General features: G+C 32.2%; 3 protein-coding genes across 8 annotated transcripts; 1 reads left to right on the top strand and 2 right to left on the bottom strand.

Annotated features, from left to right (window-relative positions):
• Nucleotides 1-89: 89 nt before the first annotated feature.
• Nucleotides 90-5,588, bottom strand: LOC122537526. 2 transcript variants are annotated; one of them, XM_043670761.1, is made up of 11 exons: nucleotides 5,498-5,588; nucleotides 2,721-2,874; nucleotides 2,604-2,651; nucleotides 2,350-2,534; nucleotides 2,154-2,274; nucleotides 1,553-2,081; nucleotides 1,266-1,471; nucleotides 948-1,185; nucleotides 532-748; nucleotides 289-461; nucleotides 90-208 (listed from the first exon to the last, which is right to left on the bottom strand). In XM_043670761.1, the coding sequence occupies exons 2-11, from the start codon at nucleotides 2,852-2,854 to the stop codon at nucleotides 110-112; spliced, it is 1,950 nt and encodes a 649-aa protein (XP_043526696.1). In that variant the 5' UTR covers nucleotides 2,855-2,874; nucleotides 5,498-5,588; the 3' UTR covers nucleotides 90-109. The 2 variants fall into 2 exon arrangements, with proteins under 2 accessions (XP_043526696.1, XP_043526689.1); XM_043670754.1 differs by lacking the exon at nucleotides 5,498-5,588 and adding an exon at nucleotides 3,575-3,940.
• Nucleotides 3,700-21,609, bottom strand: LOC122537485 (phospholipid-transporting ATPase IF-like). Of its 4 annotated transcripts, none has more exons than XM_043670697.1 (19): nucleotides 21,437-21,609; nucleotides 12,799-12,903; nucleotides 12,476-12,730; nucleotides 10,857-11,009; nucleotides 10,449-10,747; nucleotides 10,164-10,378; nucleotides 9,061-9,347; nucleotides 8,796-8,975; nucleotides 8,388-8,535; nucleotides 8,172-8,314; nucleotides 7,849-8,088; nucleotides 7,622-7,764; nucleotides 7,381-7,540; nucleotides 6,993-7,301; nucleotides 6,422-6,608; nucleotides 6,199-6,344; nucleotides 5,995-6,098; nucleotides 5,696-5,906; nucleotides 3,700-5,628 (listed from the first exon to the last, which is right to left on the bottom strand). In XM_043670697.1, the coding sequence occupies exons 1-19, from the start codon at nucleotides 21,437-21,439 to the stop codon at nucleotides 5,566-5,568; spliced, it is 3,351 nt and encodes a 1,116-aa protein (XP_043526632.1). In that variant the 5' UTR covers nucleotides 21,440-21,609; the 3' UTR covers nucleotides 3,700-5,565. The 4 variants fall into 4 exon arrangements, with proteins under 4 accessions (XP_043526632.1, XP_043526623.1, XP_043526615.1 ...); XM_043670688.1 differs by lacking the exon at nucleotides 21,437-21,609 and adding an exon at nucleotides 20,485-20,842; XM_043670680.1 differs by lacking the exon at nucleotides 21,437-21,609 and adding an exon at nucleotides 12,980-13,551.
• Nucleotides 10,033-20,273, top strand: LOC122537505 (2-oxoglutarate dehydrogenase, mitochondrial-like). Of its 2 annotated transcripts, XM_043670714.1 has the most exons (15): nucleotides 10,033-10,043; nucleotides 12,549-12,553; nucleotides 14,889-15,389; nucleotides 16,218-16,428; nucleotides 16,508-16,685; nucleotides 16,749-16,864; nucleotides 17,466-17,605; nucleotides 17,683-17,828; nucleotides 17,888-18,077; nucleotides 18,152-18,373; nucleotides 18,519-18,795; nucleotides 18,881-18,966; nucleotides 19,282-19,602; nucleotides 19,686-19,970; nucleotides 20,043-20,273. In XM_043670714.1, the coding sequence occupies exons 3-15, from the start codon at nucleotides 15,243-15,245 to the stop codon at nucleotides 20,241-20,243; spliced, it is 2,520 nt and encodes an 839-aa protein (XP_043526649.1). In that variant the 5' UTR covers nucleotides 10,033-10,043; nucleotides 12,549-12,553; nucleotides 14,889-15,242; the 3' UTR covers nucleotides 20,244-20,273. The 2 variants fall into 2 exon arrangements, with proteins under 2 accessions (XP_043526649.1, XP_043526658.1); XM_043670723.1 differs by lacking the exon at nucleotides 14,889-15,389 and having other exon boundaries at nucleotides 10,039-10,043; nucleotides 16,232-16,428.
• Nucleotides 21,610-22,245: the final 636 nt, after the last annotated feature.

The raw sequence follows: 22,245 nt of genomic DNA on the forward strand, positions 1-22,245 counted from the left end.
CACTTTTTTTATGATTTGTAAATATTTTTATGATATTTTTTTTGTTCTTTAATTAGAGTATTATCCCCTATTGTAAATATGTATGAAACTTTTTCTAAACACTAGCCATTTAATCCTTACAATAACAGTATTTTCGCAAATGAAATAAAGAATTTTCTACACATCTTGCTTGAGACCCATACATATTGATCCTACTAATATCTGAAATCTAAAATACAAATCTCAATTTATCTTCTTATTTCTATGCTGTTGTTTTTAAATCGTAATATAATTGAATTACAAACTTACTTTGGTCGAAAAAACATTCTTTTTAATATCATAATTAATACTGACTTCAAACAAACCATCTCCTGGTACCGTTTTTACTTTCAATTGATAAGTTTCAGTAGTTAATTTTGTTTTTGCACTAAAATCTCCTATAAAACCATCTTGATCTCCAGACTTATAAAATTTCAATAAACCTGCAATTTTATATTTTAATAATAGTATCAACAAAAGGCAAGAATTATAATTGTTCGCTTCTTGTTGTACCTTTATTAGGTATAAGTTTGGCAGCCCACAATATTTTTTTAAATTTCAGTTCTTCACATATGTCACGATGATCTTCCGTATAAGTATTAAGAAATTGAATAAAATATTTGGCTGCGGCAATCACATTATCATCATCAATTGAAATTTCTTGCCAATTAAGACATGCACACCAATGTGGTTCTATAAATGCATCTGCACATGTTCTATCTAATGGTATCTGAATCGTTAAACAATATTATTTCTATTAATTTTTAAACTTAATTATAAATCTATAAAATGTAGTTTGAAATAGTTTAAAAAATGTTAAATTAAAAAATTTAAATATATGATAACTCTATTGCATTTTTTGTATAATAAAACAATTACTAAAAATCACAGTAAATACAACATTTATATTAAATCTATGAAATATTTACCTTATCAAATAGGCTAATGGCTCTTTGACGCCGATCTCCAACTTTTGGTATTTCAAAATTTAATATGCTTTCTAATGTTTTGTGCACATCAAATGGTGTTGTTAAATAATGTGTATTGTGTAGAAAATTTGCATAAGCTTCTGGATAAACTTTTTTAAACCAAGGAGGAAAAATAAACGAAAAGAATGGTAGTCTTTCCTCTTGTTTACCTTGTAAAGTATTACGAATTTTTGCAAACCTGAAAAACAAAATTTGCAGTATTAGTTTTTTTTTATGCGTAACTGTATTTAAAAATACAATTTTGTATATTATTCGAACCTATGTCCATGATCGCTCATTAATATCAATACTGTATTATTTAAGTGACCAAATTCATGTAAGTCTTTTAACCAATTATATAAGTCTTCATCTACTACACCTATGTCATTATAAGAATCATGTGAAAGTTCTCCATGAAAACCAAATAAAAACTTTGGTTGATGTTTGTAGACATTAAAAATTTCTTTAATATAATTCAGCATTACCTGTAAGAATAATAGTAATATATGATTCTATAATTTAATATAATGAATATATTAAATATTAACGTAAGAAATCAAATATACCATATGTCTAGGAATGCTTCCAATGCAAAATTTGTTGTAATATCTAAAATACGGTGCAGCAGCTAAATAAAATGTTCTCATATAATGATCAGTCGGTTGTTTCTTAAAACCTTTTAAACGATATGTGAAAGTTCCAATATGATGGACATCTTCCATAAATCCTGTTATATAATTGTTCTCTTTGTACTGATTCCATATCATCGGATATACATCAACGTAGCTTGCCTTTACTCCCATGCGTTTTCTAGTATCTGGAAGTTCAAGTTCAATCTTTCCAGTAAGAATAGGAATAAGAGCTTGTGGCGTTCCATCACCTACTATATTATACCCTTCTAGTATTAAAGCTCCTAAGTATTCTTTCAAATATTGATATGTTTTTGGCAATTTACGTATAAATGTATTTCTAGATAGAGAATCAAACCCAAACATAAGTACATTTAGTTTAAGGACCTTGTTCCCAACATATTCCCATTTACTTTTTTCTTTTACTTCAGGATCATCCTTTACTCCAGCCATAATACTATGCCATCTAAAATATTTTATAAAGAATAAATTCATTTAGTTTGCTAATTGAATGTTCTTCTTAATATGTTTTCCTTACTTATTTCCATCTTTTGATTCACATTTTACATCAACAAAATCACTATGTTTAAGAACATAGAAATCATCAGACTCAACAGCAGTTTCATATGATATATTGTAATCATCATCTCTAAGAATTTCTAAATAAACAATTGAAATGATTATGTTCAGTAATATGAATGTTAATATATATCATCCAAATTCAGACAACTCACCACTGAAAGAACAAATCAGGGATCCATATTTTTTCTTTGCTTTATTGCTGATAACTAGTCTTGAACCATGAAGAATAACCCAGTCTTCTGGTGTACATTGCAAAGGGGGAACATCGTGAATAAATTTCGTGATTTCTGGATTAGAAATATCTAATTGGGGTAGTTTGCAAGCCACAACTCCTTCCCTAAAGGCATATAGATCTCTTTGCTTTTTTACATTTAAAATACAATTTTTCTAATAAAATTATATGTACCCAATATAAGGTTGTTCAGATTCCTTAATTAACTGTGATATATGTATTCTGAAATGACAAATTATTACAATTAAAGACACATTCTTACATTACAAAGAATTAAATACTAATGCTTACAGTTTATCCAAATTTGACAAATCATTGTCATTAAATCCTAATTCAGAACGAAAAACTTGAACAACACAAAACAGCAGTAAGACAAACAGTGCTGTTATTATTAGACGGCGGAAATAACATGACATAATCTTCATCTTTATTCAATTTATCATATCTGAAAGATAAAATTTACATTTTTATCTTATCTTATAAAAGCTTTAATTCCTTAAAGCACTTGAGCGCTGTAAATATTTGATATAATTGTCAAGAACATTGTTATTAATATTGTGGTTAATAAATAAAAACATTTATGTATAAGCATAAAAATTTATTACAGACACTGATAATTAGCATTAAAATTAAACATCAATTTAAAAGATTTAGAATACAATATAATAAATATATAAATATATAAATACAAAAATCCAATTTAAAAAAGACAATATATCAGTCAAACAAAATTGTTTGGATATAATTTAAGTTTGTTAAAATTGAAATTAGATCTCGGTATTACCATGCAATGGCTGTCAAATTATTAATGTTCATTTTGTAAAAACATTGTACAAAATTATTTTTTACTAGACTTAGGACTAATTTTCTTTTATTACAAGATTACATTATAACATATGGAAAAATTAAATGGCAAGTTTTTGTTAATGTAAATATATATAAAAACCGACAATCCAGCAACTAGATAAATGAATAAATACTGGCAATGTCTTTTTTATTTCAATCGCAGTGTTAGCCCAAATTCTTAAAACGACCGTCGAGTTAGAGAGGAACTTTAAGATTTAACGCATATAAATAATTATATAATATATCGTGACTGCCAATTTTCAATTTCGCAGTCATAAAAAATAACATGTAGTTTTTACCTTCCACTGAACTATTGTAAAAGTGACAAGTATACAATGAGCGGAAATTTAATAGCTGGATGTTTCTTAAAATTTATTCCTCCTCTTTCTGCTCGTTCTTTCATTAAACATTTGCCTTGTTTTATAACACCAAAACGTTGTAACGTCGGAAACACGTTGCTGGATATTGACATATTCTCCTCGCAAAACTGCAGAATTGACTGGTTTCAAACTATGGCTACCAGTGGGCGGGTTATTTAAGCTTATACGCATTAAAATTGTTAAAATTGCTTCTTATACGTTGTAGAATGTACAGACACAAAGAGAGAGAAAAGAGGAAATCAAATCTTTAATACTTCTGTCATTTGTGCATCATTGATTGATGGAAAAATTTCCATAATAATTATCAAGATAAATATCAAGAAACATTTCAAATATTTAAAGTACAAAATTAAAATATTATATTTATGTTTAATGTTATCAAAAAAAAAAAAAATATTTCATTTGTCAAAATATAGTCCCTATTTAAAATGTACTATTTGAACTATTAAATTTGTACTATCTGAACTATGGAAGTATTACTATTTAAAATAGCATGTATTAGTACCTTTTTCTCACTTTTTTTCTACCAATTTTCATGATATTTAATTATATACATACTATGTCATTAAACATGTAACTTTAGTTGTTCATATCTCTAAAATTATCAACTTGCAAGTAATACTTTATACATATGGAGTCCTTATGCCATTATACAAAAGTTTATTAAAATCCTTTATTAAAGTCCATTAAAATCCCTTGTAATTTCCTCCAATTTAAAATTTACCATGTGCCATGACATTCTACACTTTTCGATGATTTAATTATCTATTTTTTTTTTACGAAATTATTTACAATAAATGATTTATGAATCAGCTACACGTATTTCAGTCACAAAATACAAAAGTACGTATTCTTATCTTACAGTTGTACTTTATATTAATTTGTAATTAATTGTTTCTAAGACTTGTTATATAAAATGATATTTACAATCATTTTTTGGTATTTTGAATTTTACAACAGCATACGCATTATATTTTTAGTAAAGTAAATTATACCATTCGAAGTAGTCAAAGAATCACTTTTGAATTATCGTGTAAGTAAATTTGCAGCTTGAAAGGCGATTCCTTAATTTCCGAATTCAAGTCGTTTAAAAAGATAACGTTACCAATACGCTGCAGTTATAATATTTATACAATATATAATATAGAATGCACATGTTATAAATAGATCTTGAAAAATGTCATAATTTTTCTCCCGAGTTACAACAATAATCCATTATTTCAATTAAGAAATTGTAAACATAATTTTACTAGTGCGTTTACTACAACTCAGTAAGAGTTTAACTCTCATTCGTTCTTTGTGTCAATTTGACAAATTTTTCTCATAAAATATTACATTATTTTGCAGCATGTAAGTACAGATACAGAGATGAGACTCGGTGACATATATTTGTCTAATGTATAGCATATATTTTTGACATTTTTGATAACAAAATATACTGTTTAACTAATATTTTGCTTTTAAATTCTTTGATAGGCAGTTTATTGCCTTTTAATTATTATATCACAATTATGGATTTAATTATATTTGAAAATACGTGTAGCTATCTTCGGTTTTGAATATAATTCTAACAAATCTAAAATAAATGATCATAATATGGACAAAACTAGAGAAGATAAAGTAACGAAAATAAAAGATTTTGCAAATTTAATTACTCTTTTCATTGTACGTATTGATATTAGAGATATTATATATAACAGATATATAATATATTGTATTATATAATAGGTATGATATTGTGTCAATTTGGCACTAAGGAACAAGTGGGAGATGGATGATAGTTAATGATAAATATTTATATATCCATCCAGCGAACGAATGATAAATTAATAAACGACTTACGTTTTGTATGATACAAGGAACAATTTGTTAATGTGATTTGAATCGAAGTTTTCCAATCTGGTTCCACTTCATTTGGGTTTCCGCGGTATGAAGGAGAATTTCCATGGCATTATATTAGGAAGGCGTTCCCTCTAAAAATATATTCGTTCATTATCACTAATTTATCAACAACGGTTTATGATATGTTTGTACTAGTACATTTTCTGTGTCATCGTTGACATTGTTACTGATAATGTGCTGTCGCGGTTCTTCGTTTCTTCTCAGCACGCGAGCAGGCCTGTACTTGTTGTATACAATAACCAAACAATCGGGAATTAAACAAACAATGACAATCATGATAGTTAATAACCAGAACGTCATCGACAATATTAACATCGGAAAGACCCTTAACATATCGCCGTCGTACCTTCTGCAAAATATATGACAAAAAATGTGTCAGAGGAATGGAGTAAAATTTGAAATTTTGAAATCGTAAAATTTACAATATTACTGCTTACGTGGGAACGAAGGAATAAAAAAGAGTAAATGCAATGAACGTTAGTTCTGATAATGTTACTATTAATATGAGCGGTAGTGTCCAGTAGCAACTACGCAGTAGTACCTAAAAATTGAAGATGATAGAGAATTTTATGTAAAAATTGCATTTTGGTATGAAATTAAAGTAGATTTACTAGATTAAAATAGACTATATTCACATATACCTGTAAATTGGCCACTAATGTAACTAAATGAAAAACGTATGTACCGAATGTCCATTGGTCTACCGGTGTGTTATTATACAACGTAACAGGATTGATGGATATATACATATGTGACATATAATATATGATAAGACTATGCCATAAAGCTGAAAGAATATATTAAATTTAGATCACGAAATTTTCACTTCGATATTCTTGCAAATGAATGAATTGTCTGGTTTACCTAGAGCAGTCCATAACAAAAATTGCCATCTGGTTAATAAATAATTGCGTCGATGCAATTTGTACAAATACGGTTTGCGTAATAATTTGTCAGCTGTGAAATTTTGTTCAAACAATCCATAAACCAATATTGGCATAGATGTGAATATTACATTGTAAAGCATAAAGAACAAGGCATCGTAAAATGGCTGAAAATTTACAAATCATAACATGAATGAAATTATTTAAATTATTCAATGGTTAATTGTTTACAATGCGCAAGTAACAACCACTGAGCGATAGTTATACGAGAAAAGTTGTTCAGAATGTTGTTCCCGACAATATATTCAAAAATCATTAAAATGATGAGGTCTTCCGCTTTGTAAATAACTACCGTGAAATGTAAAGATGCATTGGCTACAAAAAATATTTATATAACACCTAATACCTTTACTAGGTTCTACATTTCAGTTTTATAATATCAAATCAAATGATACAAACATATTTGAACTTAATACAGTAATATATACAATATTGTAATAGATACAGCAAATACTTTTTGTAGTCATCGTATCTATTTTGAGAAATTTTACCTGCGCAGAAAAACCTGTATACGTGTTATATAACACTTGTGGCGTAATGAAGATAAAATTCTTGTAAAAAAAAAACTGTGTCAGCGTGCTGATTCTAACATAGTACCAATGGCCATGCACCAGTAAAGCTTTCTTTAAAAACTTAAATCTTGCTATTGCAAAATCGGAGCACATTGTCGCTTGTCGACCTTCCTTGCCCATTATTCCGATTCCAATGTGAGCTTCCTGTATCATCGAGACATCGTTTCCTCCGTCGCCAATAGCGGCGGTATGTGGTCCATTTTTTCCATTTTTGACCAGACTTACAATCTGCATTGATTAAAAAAAAAAAAACCATGTACAAAATCATAGAAAAATGCATAAAACGCGTAAGATACGTGAAATTTACTTGACTCTTCTGTAATGGTGTTAGCCTGCTGCAAACAACTGCATCGCAGGACATTGCAATTGATCTGAATTGTGCCGCATGATTCTTTAGCGCAGTTGCAATACTGTATCCATCGACTAACAATCCATACTGTCTGTTAGGTTCAAGCTTTATTCTTCGCCTAGAATTATATGAAAATCAAATAGAAAAGAATATGGATCGAAGTTTGGATGATTATAAAAAACAATCAAATTATACCTACTCAAAATCCATAAGTTTGAGCGAGCAAACTTGGTCTGAGATTATTTCTAAGAATCTTAGTATCTCAGTACCACTCTTGAATTGACCGCAGAGAAATGCTATATTTTCTGCAGTTTCTGCTTTGTCGCCAGTCAGCACCCACACCTAAACGAGAAAGAGGAAAAAAAAAAAAGAAATCGTAAACTTGATAGAGATCCCTTCTTCTTTTTTTGCCTTTTTATTACGAACTTTAATGCCAGCTACTTGCAAGCACTCTAGCGTTTCCGGTACACCTTCTTGAAGTCGATCCTCGATACCAGTTACGCCTAATAAAGTGAGGCCGTTTTCCATCTGGTTATAAGCTCGTTCCATGTATATTGCTCGTTCGATTCCAATTATTTGTCTAGCTTGTTCCACTTTCTGCAGCAGCTGATCATATTCAATTTGATTCATTCTCTTGTACCCAACAACGAGGGTTCGAAGACCTCTCTAAAAGGGGATATATTTTTTAAATAATATTTTAAATAGAAAATGACGATCGAACATAGAATAAGATACATGAATCTACTAACCATAGAGAAATCGGCTACGTGTGTAATTGCTTCGTTGATGTTCCCCGAGACAATTAGTGGGAACATAGCGGAGTCGGCACCCTTGCAGTATAACCAGAAATCTCCAGCCGTGTCTTTTACTATCACCGACATTCTTTTACGTTCTATCAAGAGATTAACAAATTTTAATAATCCGCGATTTCATAGAACATTTTACGGGTCCTCACGAATACTAACCGGATGTGAATTCCAAAACTTCGAGCTTTTCGAAAGTCAATATATTGTCGTCGATTCTCAACTCTATTATATCGGTGGTGCTTTTGTGGAAAACGACTCCGCATCTGGCACTGGCTTCGACCAAAGCCTTTTCATCTGCTGATGCTGCCTACCGCATAGTGATCAGATATTTTTAAATCTTCGACCGATGATCAAATTAGCTTCAGCTAATTGAAACAAAACATCGACATTTTTGCTCAACAGCTTTGTCTTTCGTTCGTTATGTATCACGTCAACGCGATTCAATGTGTAAATTCGTCGTCAGTTGTTGCTTATCATTGCTCATCGAAGTTAAAAGAAAAAAAAAAAAAACTTGACGAAGTGTTCACGTTCGTGATTTATGTTCACAGTGAAAACAGATATTTTTACCTGGTATTCCGGTAAATCAGGATCCATTAGCAGAGAACTATTCAGTTGCAGGATCCTCTTTTGTTTGAAGCTTTCACGGTATTCCGTGCGTCTGCGGATAATGTTGGATTTTTGACTCGGTGGTGAGATTTGAACCGAGTGGCACAAAGAGATGCTTATCATAAAATGCCAAATGTCTGGCTGGAATTTGATGGAAAGCGTTCGTTAGAAACGTCGATTGAATGAAACATTCCGATATTTGTTTCGATTATAAACGCTGTATTACCTCCCAGGATTCTAACTTGACTGCTTCATTCTCATCTCCGTTAGAAGGCAGTAGATATAAATTCCCATCGCAATCTTTTTCTGTGTAAACTTTCCCATTGATCGAGGCTCGTCTAAACACCATCAGATTTTCGGTGAGCGTGCCGGTCTTGTCCGTGAACAAGTACTCTACTTGACCAAGCTCCTCGTTTAGATCTGACGTGTTAATCAACGCCGACTGATTCGTGACTTCGTCGTACATGTCAATGTCCCAGACGAAGAAAAACGAACCGAGAAATTTTTGTAATTCTGTAACAAGCATGATTGATCGGAGTTTTACTCTCAAACGGCGAGTTTTAACAACTAGATTTAGACTTTTGGGATTCACGTTGAAATAATGAAGTTTTTGAAATAATGCAGAAATAATAAGAAAAAAACTATACATTTTTTGACACCATAATATTATTTATATTTACTTTATTTTTTAAACATTTATCCGCTTATGGTCAACAGAAGAATATTCCATATTAGTGAATGTAATTCTGTGTAATTTCTTAAATTTGATAAAGAAATTAAAAGATGAAAACGCTTTAAAGTTTAGAGAATAAAAGTTTAATTTAATTTTCATTTAATTTTAATAATAAATATTAAATTGTTGAAATAACTAAGAAAAATATGTTGTATTATTAGACTAGGCATTGTAAATTACATTTTATTTATTTCTTTTGTTGAAGATTGAAATGCAATTTCCGCTACAGATATAAGACAGTAGATTTTGAATTACATATACCTTTTAATTATTTTATTTTTCACGATTTTGCTTGACTTCCTAAAGAACATTATAAAATCGTAACCAGCAACATGAAACATTCCTTTCAAAATAAATAAAAATACAAAAAAATAAATAAATAAAAATAATATACCAAATATGTTTTTTTAAATATTTTCAACACACCTCTTCATTACTCCAAAAATTTTTATCTTCATTATTTCACATACGTGTGCGTGACATTTGTAATAAGAAACGATTTATGGTAAAATTCCTATTTTGAACAATAATAACTTGATCATTGTACGCGGTAGGAATTTTTTTTCGAAAGGATAAAAAAAAAAATAAGGTTTTACCTATGGTAACGTATAGCGATATCGGCACAATGTAATTGTACAAAATGGTGAAGCTCAAGAAATCCGTAGCCAGCGATTTGAACGTAATGGTTTCTTTAATCGCAAGATACACTTCCCATTTCTCTTTCGCATCCGATATAATTTTCATCATACAGGATTCTATTACTTCGACCAGCAATAACACGATAAACATGGCGATGTGTTTGTTGATTGACCTACAAGAAAAGGATTAGATTACAATTACTTTTCATTTTACGTTTACCAATCTCACCAATTTTCACTTACTTCTCAGCTGTGGAAAATTTGTTGCTTCTTATCTTGGAATTGAGAGACAGCTTCGTATCGTGACCGGTGTAAATCGCGCAGCCGATGATATGATCTGTATCTTTCAATCTGGATCCACGAAGTAACAAATTATTAATCGTCAGATATCCATTGATTACTTCGTTGCTTTTGTTGTTTATTTCCAGCTTGCCATGAAATTTATAAAGATCGGATGAGGGATGTTGGCAGGTAACAGTAGCCTCCATGGATACTATTTGCGACATAGTCATTTTTGACAGTATCTTTGGGACCATCACGCTCTAAATAAATAACGATTCAATAACTATCATCAACACAGCGAATTCAATATCTTTTTACCAAATCGATAATAACTTGTTTTCCAACTCGGTTGAGAAAAAAATTATGTACCTTTAAATTGGTTTCACCATCGAGATTCGATGTAGTGATGTAGCAACGTTTTGTGTCTTCTGTGCTAAAGAGGAGCAGGAGATCGCAAGGAACATCTTGCTCGCGATATACCTTCACTAGATCTCCGACTACTATTTCTTCACAATGTATATTCTGGAAATACGAAACAAAGAAATTTTTCTTTTCCAATAATCTCTTTATGTTTTTCGTTTCCAACAGAAATTTGATACTGATAACGTTGATAAACACAAATTTAATGTGCTAATTACATCTTCAGTTTCGTTGTCTTCTTCATAGGTTAACGGTCATGGAAATTACTTTACTCTAAAATTTTTAGGCGGAAGAAAATAAAAATATCTTAATAGAAAAAGTTTTTAATAAAATCGTAACAATAATATGCTGTGTATGTAATAATATAATTATTTCTTAAAGGAATTAATATTCGCCGATTAGTTTGTTATCATAAAAAAATCTGTAAGTACTAGAATACTTCTATGATATATAATACATCACTAATATTTAAATATTTTCAATTCGTAGATATATAGAATAATTGATTGAATCGATAATGATAATTTTGCAACAAACTTCTTCAGTATCCAGTAAAATTTTCATTTAAATTGTTGCGTAATTTTATACACTAGATACTTAATTCTAGTCACATTTGTAATGGTAATTGTATAATTATATAATTATATAATTATATAATTGATAATTAATAAATAAATTATATATATATCTTATCGTCAGGGAACTGTAAATTTTTTTATTGTTTCATCATACAATAGCGATCTAGTTGTGTCATTTTCAGTTGACAGAATGATTAAAGAGTATAGTTTAGATTTTGTTATTGACACTTTGGAGAAAGTTTCCCTTGAATGAGTATTGCTAAAAATATATTGATTCTACAAACATCGTTTTAGTTAAACTAAAATTTTCCCGATCATTGTGTAATTTCATCAATCAGTTTTTACACTTCCCATAATATTTCAGGACCCGGAGCATAGTTGTATCAAGGTAAATCCGCTCCTGGGACTACCCTTGCCATTTAAGTTTGAGTTAAATTTACTTGCGAGTGAATTAACTTAGGTACAGTGCTGACCAATCGGTATTATTATTCCAAACATACTATTTAATTGTTAGTCAGCTTGATAGTCTGATAAATTTTAATTCGGGTCATTAGATCGACCATATGTGCAATAAATTCTCCTTGTCTTTAAAAATTCAGACACGAAACAAACTCATTGTGTCACGAGCTTCTAATATAATCATGTTCGTAAATAAATTTAACCTAAGCTACACTGTAACTCATCAAAATAAAAAGCTTTTCCATGGATATCTCGAAAAGTAAAACCGAATTAGAGTTGTACACGATATAAGAAACAGTTGTTCAAAATATGTCTTTCAATAAAACATGTTCAAGGATCGATCATGATCCATCAAAATCGATGATTTAGTGGTGAGGTGCACCCTCATTCGTACAATTTTCAACTTTTCTTTTAAAATTAATTTTTATAGACATCAAAAAATTGATGATTTTCGAAGCGTCATTCTTTTATCACGTCGACGATATTGACGTAGTTTCCTTCAAATACATTTGTCAATGCAATTGTACTCACCTGTACGCACTTGTTGCGAATGACTTTGACGAATGTTCGGTTTACTCGTTTGTCTGCCATGTAACGATTATAGTCTTCGTAGCCTTGTTTGCACGCGGTTACTAATATGACGAAACTTAAAGGGAGAACGCTGGTCAAAGGAGAAATTGGAGATGTTATCATCACAGATATTATCGTCATTATGAGAAAATAAAAGTTCGCAATCCGTCTGAACTGCTCAAAGAGATTCTTTGGTACAAAGTTCCATAGTGTGTACTGTAAATGAAACGAAAATGAATTACACAGCAGGCTAATATAATAATATGTTCGATTCTGATACTTACTTTTTTGGAGACAATCCGATTATTTGGAAAAACTGTTTGCTCGGGATCGTTGCTCGGGCTGATCGTTACAATCCTGTGATCCGTGTATAAAGATGTTGCATTACCCTGTACAAAAATATTCGAATTAATTGAAAACTCGATAGTGGACGTTAGATCGTCAATGAGTATTCTGTACACTTGCACTTATAAAGAACACCACGTGGGAGAAAGCGTATTGGGTTTTTAGGAAAATTGGCACGCGTATCAGTTTCTCCGATTTGAACCATTTTCTGCGAATGAAGTGCAATATTCTTTTACCGACCGATTGCACGTCTAATTGCGCGACTAAGTAGGGCAGGTTAATCAAATCATCTAAGGGTTGTGTAACATGTTGCATCATCTCGCTTTATCTCGCAATGGCGAATTACTGATTTCTATCTGAAACATTTCTGCGAGAAGGTGTCAGCAAAAAAGTGAAGAGGACGTGTTGTGAAAAGAGAGAGAAGTTGCACATTCATCGATCGACTCATCCGTTTCATCTTTTTTTTTTTTTCGCGCAATCGTTAGAAAAGATGAACATTTTTGAAAAACACAAATAGACGAATTTATATAATTTGAAATCTTTCTTTCGAGGGACGTTTGGACAGTTAAATTCAAGCGAAAGTGATGACCATGCGAAGACGTCTTTTTTCTTTTTTAATTATCCTAGTAAAGTAAAGAAGAAGTAAAGTACTAAATTGCGGTTTGGTAAAGTGAGCAACTTCGTACGAGAATTTCGAGAATATTAATCGAAGCTGGTCGATAATAAACAACCAAACGATGTCACGATGGTATAACTCTCGGTTTTAAATGCCAGTTTCGTAACTTTTGAAATTTTGGGGAGTGATCGCGAACATTTATCCGGCTTCAGGATCGAACACCGTCAAATGGGGACATGAAACCACGATCTCACGACTGCCGACTTTTTACCTCGACTGCAAATTGCTTGTTCAAAGTTCACAATGACCAAGCACGAATGCTTAAAGGTCGACTGTTCGTATCGGTCAAATTGCAACAGCGTCAAACGCGTTTTAGCCATGACGATCGGGGAAGTAGTCGCAGGAGCAATAAATACGACTACTTGTTGAACATGACCAACAGTCAGTACTTGGATCACATGTATCAGTCATGGAAGAAGAATCCAGACTCCGTCAATCCCTCGTGGAATTCGTATTTTAGATCAATTTATGCCGACAATCTTCCAGAGTCGGCAACTTCCTCACCACCGGCAGACTCCAATTCATCTCGGACTTTCACATCGAAAGACTCCACTCCATCGACAGTCTCCGCTTCCACCCGAATTGAATCGTCTTCTAATATAATACCTTCAAATTTTGTCGGTGCACAGTCATCAGGTAGATCTTTCTCTTAAATTTTAATCTTCATGATCTTAAAATGAAGACTTCAGTCTGTGAAACTGCTGTCAATTTATCTGTTTCTGTTTTATATTCTTTGATGCATTTACTATTGTTTTATTTCGCATGGAATTATTTATTATTAGCCTTTGCCACGATATCGTTGAGTTAATTGTATAAATTATTTGTTTTGTAATAAGTATATATAAGCGATATACACTGTATGTAATATAGCAATATGGTTTTCGAGAAGAATACACATGTAGAGTATTGTGCAGAGGTTTTGGGTCATCTGTAATAGTGATCTTGTAATGACAATTAATCACGTTCTTCGGAAACGTTTCTACATGGAAATTAACATTAGAAATTAAAAATAAATCTTTAAATACTTTTATTAATGATACTTCATCCTTACAATTTCTCTTCATTCGTGACTTTTTTTTATGAAACAATTCACAATTGGTATCAACATAAAAGCAAATAGATATGGATAAATTGCTTGAAATATTCTTACATTGAAATATCCACGATACGAGATTATTAAAATTGTTTGACCAAATCCTCGGTTGAACTCTTGCTATCGAAAGAGTAAGAGAAAATGATTTCAAATTAATATCTTCTTACTAAATAATATTTTTATGTTCATAAAAGTAAGAAATAAAATATTTGTATGTAGCACATGGCCCAAGAGTTTTGCACACTGTACTATGTTCAGAGCAAAATAACACTATCGTTTTATTACTGAGCAGCACCAAGTTTTTCTCAGCAGAATGTAAGGTCACAGTCAAACGGCGGCATACAAGGTGAAAGTTTCATAAACGGAGCTCTCGATATTAATGCCACGATTCGAGCTTATCAGGTATTTGTTATAAAACGAAGTCTAAAACTTTCATCTAAATCCATCTGATAAAATTGCTTTGTTTTCCTTGATTCAAGACACGCGGCCACTTGATAGCCGATACCGATCCGCTAAGAATACAAAATCCAGAATCCTATAAGCTTCAAGGCACTTCTAATTTACCACCTGCGATCGTGGTGCGCCAACATTTGAAAGGGATAACCGAGGCTGATATGAACAGGGAATTTCCTCTTGCGCCGTTCACCGTAATTGGGGGCCCTAAGCGGAGTCTCCCTTTGCGCGAAATACTAACTAGATTGAACCAAATTTATTGCGGTCATTTAGGCCTTGAGTACATCTATATTCATGATCTTGTCGTTGTAAGTATTGTTTATTAAAGGGAGAACAAGAAAAAAAAGGTATATAAGGTATAATAAGGTATATAGGTATAATAACTGCATATACACTAGTCTTCGGAATTTTCGCATGATGGAACAATTATTTCTCTGATATCAAATTACGTGTATTCAAATGGAAATTTAAGAAATTGTCAATTTGTTTTGTTTTCGTATGTATGTAAGAATGAGATATTTAACTCTCTTAAAATAAATAATTCTGTGTACATTCTGCTTTTGTTTGTCAAATCGTCGTTTAGAAATTCGTTTATAAATGATTTGAACGTGTTTCGGCGTAAAAGACACTCTCATCATTCTCATTTGTTATTTTGATTTACTAAAAAATGTTTACGACATCTTTAGTCTTCGTTTTACATTCATCTTCTTATACATATACATTTTCATCTAAATATATAATATAATATAATTAAATATGTTCTTTCGATATCGTTTTCTTTTTTTTTTTTTTTTTTTTAGTAAAATTTTCTCATAGTTTAATCTTTTTTTCATACAATTATGAAAATAAAGAAAAGACATTTAAACATTCGGTTCGAATAAATAAATGTTTGGATAATGTGGATTTTCATATGGGAAACTCTACTGTGTTTGAGAATTACGTCAAGTATTATCTCAGTGTTACATTAAAATTAGTATTATATCGAAAAGAAAATAGGAAAAAACAAGAAGAGTAATCTAATTGCTAACTGCTAAGGGAAGCTAATTGTTAAGAAAACAACTAGGAATTGTATAAAAAAATATTTAAAAATTATGTCAGATATTCTGTCAAAAGTTAATTTTATGTATCTTTTCTAGTTAGATTGGTTGAGAGATAAATTCGAACTACCTGGCGCTTGGGAATTGCCGGCGGATCATAGAAAGTTCATTTGGATGAATATTATGAGGGCGGTAACGTTCGAGGGCTTTTTAGCACGAAAATTCCCCACTGAAAAAAGATTCGGTTTGGAGGGTTGCGAATCTTTCATACCATCGTTGATACAGTGTTTAGAGACGTCAGCGGAACATGGTACAAAAAAAGTCGATAAATTATTTTCATTTGCGTCGAGCGAAAGATATGAAATTGATGCAGCAGAAAGTGTTTATAGGGGTAGAAAGTGCTGTGATAGGCATGGCTCATCGAGGACGGTTGAACACGTTGAGCAACGTTTGCTTCAAACCATTGCATCAACTTCTTACCCAGTTCAATCCGATTCCTTTAGAAGGTTTCGGTTCTGGTGACGTAAAGTATCACTTAGGAACACACGCGGAAAGAACATTGGAAAGGTGAACGATGACGTGGATAACGTCAACTATAAAATAAAACAATTTAGTTCAAATCGTTCGTAGATCTAAGAAGAAGATTCTCATTGCTATGATGGCTAATCCGTCTCATTTGGAAGCGATCAATGGCGTTGTGATCGGTCGAGTTCGAGCTGAACAAGTGGAAAAAAACGATGCCCAATGTACGTACAGTGTTGCTCAGAAGTGGACATTTTCGTAATAGTTTCGTTACTTGATAATTACTAGAAAAAGATATGAAATTTTGATACGTAATAAATTTTATTATTACGGATATTCTAATTTGTACTAGGGAATTATAATATTTTCAATTGAGTGGAAATTAAGAGTTTATGTTACATTTTGATCGAAATTGAGTTCACAATCTCTGCAGATCTTTTAGCTTGCAAGGGTTACAAATATAAATTTTTTTTATTCTTTGTATGGTATTCAGTTGTCATAGTACTAATATTAAATAAATATTTCACTAATAATAGTATGAAATAACTACAGCTTCTTCTCACCGACTTATTTAATATACGTACTCGTAAAAAAACTTAACAATAAACATTGTTTAATAATATACATAATATACATTATTGTTTAACAATATACTTAATATACATTATTGTTTAATGATATACATAATATACATTATTGTTTAATAATATACATAATATACATGTATTATATGTTTTATAAAAATATTCACTTACTGTTGAGCAATATCACATGTAAAATACAAATCTATTAAGGAATTTAAGGTGACAAATTCGTTTATATCAGATGGTAAAAAATCGGTGGCCATTTTGGTTCATGGTGACGCTGCTTTTTCTGGGCAAGGTGTCGTCTACGAAACGATGCATTTGACCAATTTGCCAAATTACACGACCGGCGGCGTTCTTCATCTCGTAATTAACAATCAGGTAGTGATTTCTATTTAGTATTTAGTATAGTATTACCGAGCCTAATAAATTGTTTCAACGAAATCGATCAATCGTAGATTGGTTTCACCACCGATCCCAGATATTCCCGCTCGAGCGTTCATTGCACAGACGTGGCACGCGTTGTAAATGCTCCTATTTTCCATATACATGCTGACGACCCTGACTTAGTGGCTTACTGTAGCAAGGTTGCCGGAGAATATAGGTATGTACATTCTTGTATAGAAATCATTTTCCTCGTCGTTTAAAAAATTAATAACACAGGGCTACGTTCCACAACGACGTTGTTCTCGACATCGTGGGATACCGAAGATTTGGGCACAACGAATTGGACGAGCCGATGCTCACGCAACCCTTAATGTACAAACGTATAAAAGAACATCCGAATGTTCTTTCCATTTATAGTGATAAGTTGCTGAAAGACGGAGTGATTACCGAGGCGTTTGCCAAAGAAGTATACGGAAATGCCACTGTTATTTCACATATTGATATGTTTCTAGTCGTTCGTTTATCCAGGGTTTTATCTAGGAAATTGAGAAGTACTGGAACTATTGCGAAACGGAGTTTGAAAAAGCGAAAACGATCGATTCGATGCAATTGAGCGATTGGCATGACGTGCCGTGGTCAGAGTTCTTCTCTAATCAAAGCCCCAGGAATAAGATACCACCGACCGGCATCGACATAGAAATCATAAAGACAATTTGCAAGGCAATATCAACTCCACCGCATGGTATCACGCCTCATGCTCAGGTATATATATCGGCTGATTAAGCGAATAATTACTAAGACGTAAAGATTATCGGAACGTGTTCTTGGAAAGCGTTCCTTCCTCGATAAAACAAATTTTTAATCTCTGAGCAGCGGAAATGACGGGAACTAAAATGATTTATCGCAGGTGTTAAGGGTAATGGAAAAGAGAAATCAACTAATGGAAGCTCGACAAGCAGATTGGGCAATGGGTGAAGCCTTGGCGTTTCTCAGTTTGCTGAAAGAAGGTCACCACGTGAGATTGTCCGGACAGGATGTCGAGCGAGGCACTTTTTCTCACCGTATGCACATCATTCACGATCAACATAGAGATAAAACGTTCAAAAATATTCTACACGATGTGTTCCCGGGACAAGGGTTATACACGGTCTCGAACTCCTCGCTGTCAGAATATGGTGTTTCCAGTGAGTGACATTGTAAATCAATAACACAATAATATCGCAATTAACAATTAGAAACTGATAAATTGTAAATCGATTATGAACGTAGCGTTTGAGGTAGGTTACTCCACCTATAATTATAACACTTTGACGATGTGGGAAGCTCAATTTGGCGATTTCTGCAACACATGTCAGGTAATTCTTTCACTTTATTTTCGAAGAACAGTGTGTGTGTGTGTGTGTGTGTGTGCGCGCGCGCGTGTGTGTGTATGCTCTCGAAAAAAATGTTACCGTACATTATCGTCTTTTGAGTGTGATATAACGGATTTAACGTTGAACAACTTCTGCCGTTATAATCTAAAGATGTAAAATTACCTTTAATAGCTTGATTTATAGATAGCGTGACTATTGATATTCTACACTATTTATCATTGCATTACCACATATTAATTCACTTTTAAACGATCGTGGATGTTAAACGACGATGAATAAAATTGCGTATGCATTTAGGTCTCTATAGACGCTATTCTGAGTTCCGGGCAAACGAAATGGGGTCGACAAGTAGGATTAGTGTTTCTTTTGCCTCACGGACTGGAAGGTCAGGGTCCTGAACATTCGTCCGCAAGGCTCGAACGATTCCTCGAGCTTTGCGACGACGACTGCGTCCATATGCCGGGCAAAGAACCGGGGGCATCGCCAGGAGAAACTGTGGAGGAAATTATGACACGGCAATTATTTGAAATAAATTGGATTATCTGTAATTTAACGACCTCTGCGAACCTTTTCCATTGTCTTCGCCGACAGATTCACATGCCTTTCAGGAAACCATTGGTTAGACACGTTTCTACTCTATCTATATTTATCATTCCTATCATTGAACCAGATATAAATCGTTTATTTATTTAATTGATCAGTGCATTATGACGCCCAAGTCCTTGCTACGTCACCCGATGGCTATATCGCCTTTCTCCGATATGGAATCCGGAACTTCGTTCAAACCTCTTCTTTCGGATCCCTATGTCAAACTAGGCAATGTACAAAAAGTATTGATGTGCAGTGGAAAGGTGTACTACGACCTAATCACGGAACGAGAGGGGAAACAATTGGAAGATAAAATAGCTATTCTTCGCATTGAGCAAATCTGTCCATTTCCATATCATTTTCTCGCGCAAGAAATGACGAAGTATCCAAATGCCAAGGTACAACGATCTAACTTTTCCTTAGTCCGAAAACGAGACTTTGAACCTAGCCTATATAGCGAATATATCTAGATAATGTGGTTCCAAGAAGAACACAAAAATCAAGGTGCATATACGTACGTGAGAGACAGAATAGCGTTAGCTTTAGGAAAGAAATTGGAAGAAGTGACCTATGGTGGTAGACCACCATCAGCTTCTCCAGCAACTGGTAGCAAAGTCATTCATTCGACGGAATACAAAGATATGATGGCTGCTGCTTTGAAGCTCGATTAAATCAGAGTTAATAAAAAAAAAAAAAAAAAATTAAACAGAAAATACGTCATTCGCGACAACGTAAAACTAAAGCAAAAAGATTTTACTTTATTGCCACGAGGAGACCAGATAGCATAAAGTATGAATAAACGAGTAAATAATCAGGATAAACGTATGCATACACAATCGTATAATGAATTTCTCCTTGATCTTTCTCAGCTCAAATGTCTCTACCGATCGGATGCTAATTCGCTCAACTTACCAAAAGGCATAAGTACTTGTAGCCAGTCTTCTTGTAACATGTGCAAATCCATCTGTTAAGATGATCCCACATTGTGCTTTCTTTTCACTACGTATTTACTTTGATTCACAATTGCCGTGATTATTGCAAGTGGAGCAGACAACTATGCGACGCGTGAAGTATAACTGAACTTGAGAACTCTCTGGGTGAATAGTGCTAATAATCAGTATAACCAACACGCGTACGTTGTAAGATTGTGTATATGGATCAAACTTCCCTATTCTTTTTATAGCATTGTAATGCTTTTTGAGAGATGAAACTCTTATTACGCGTTGTGTGCAATTTATGATTTGATATTGTATATGTTATTATTTTTTTAAATTTTATATTAAATGAATATACAATGCAAATGTGTGCTGTTACATTAATATACATAAGATGAATACGGTTGTTTTCACTATCTATAGTAAATATAATGTATCTACGTTAAAATATGTGGAATGTCATCTGAAATGGTCATTACATACAAAGAAATTCATTGATTTTTTCTTTAGTGCGTCGAATTAGTGAAAGAACTCTATAATATAGTCAATTCATATAACCTTGAAATTTTTAACGAGAATCAATTACTCGAGGAATGACCTTGAATATTCATACTCAATACTCAGCGATAAGTAGCGTTACGTATCTTTTTTATTGTCAATTTTTTGATAGCTTTCATCTTGAAAATGGAAGCCAATATTAAAATTGTTTCAGATAAAAATCTCATTTTTTTAAATATCCAATTTATTTTTGTCATTGTGACACGAAACATATGTAAGATTACATACATTGACAACGAATAAAGAACTGATAAGAGTATTACTGGCTTATGCATATCAGAGGTTTTTTGCGAATTTTGCTTATTTAGATGCACAAAACATATATTTCCGTTTATAAAAAAATAATGTAATAAAAAATACAAAGATCTTACCATTTTGGATATAAACTTTGCAACCAATGATCCACCACGTTGCTGTAGAAATTCTTTCCCAAGTTAAATGGAATTTTTTTTATTATTTATTTTTTATTTTTTTATTATTTATTGATTTACTTATCTATTTATTTATTTATTTATTGATCTTTATTTATATATTAATTATTATTATTCTCTTTATTTATTTATTAGTCATTATCATTTTATGATTGTCACATAAATCGCACAGCGATTTCGTTTAAATTTGCAATCTTGAACACAAAATTTATTTAGTCAGAAAATATATAGTTCGATTCACAATATATTTTAAGTAACATTTTAATGATGACATCGGCAATTACTTTTCACTCATTTTTCTTGTAGCAAATTTAATACTAATAAAGTCCAATGCTTGTTTGATGCTTGTCGAGTTAAAAATGGCACACCAACGTGCCGATTACTCTTTTGCACTTACCCAAATGGATTTTCTTTTTTAACGATTAGTACACAGGAGAATGAACTGGCCGATTCACTGACTGCTAATATACGAGTAGTAACTGAGATATTCTGCCATGACAACGGATAAAAAAGCTCGTTATCCGTTCATCGACAATCACCAATACATATCCGTACTATCAGACATTCAAAAGATAAGAAATTTTTAGCGTTGTCGAACAAGTTTCGCAGCTATCTTGCTTACCTTTCTTGCTAGTTTCGTTAATCAATATCTGTAATTTCATTTAGAACATAATTCAACGAGAAGTCTAATTGATGACAGGTAATTAGAAAATTGTTACGATTAATAAACGCGTCAACTCGTTTCGTTG

Source organism: Frieseomelitta varia, unplaced genomic scaffold (assembly GCF_011392965.1).
Source record: "Frieseomelitta varia isolate USP_RPSP 00005682 unplaced genomic scaffold, Fvar_1.2 scaffold_161, whole genome shotgun sequence".
Lineage (NCBI taxonomy): Eukaryota > Metazoa > Arthropoda > Insecta > Hymenoptera > Apidae > Frieseomelitta > Frieseomelitta varia.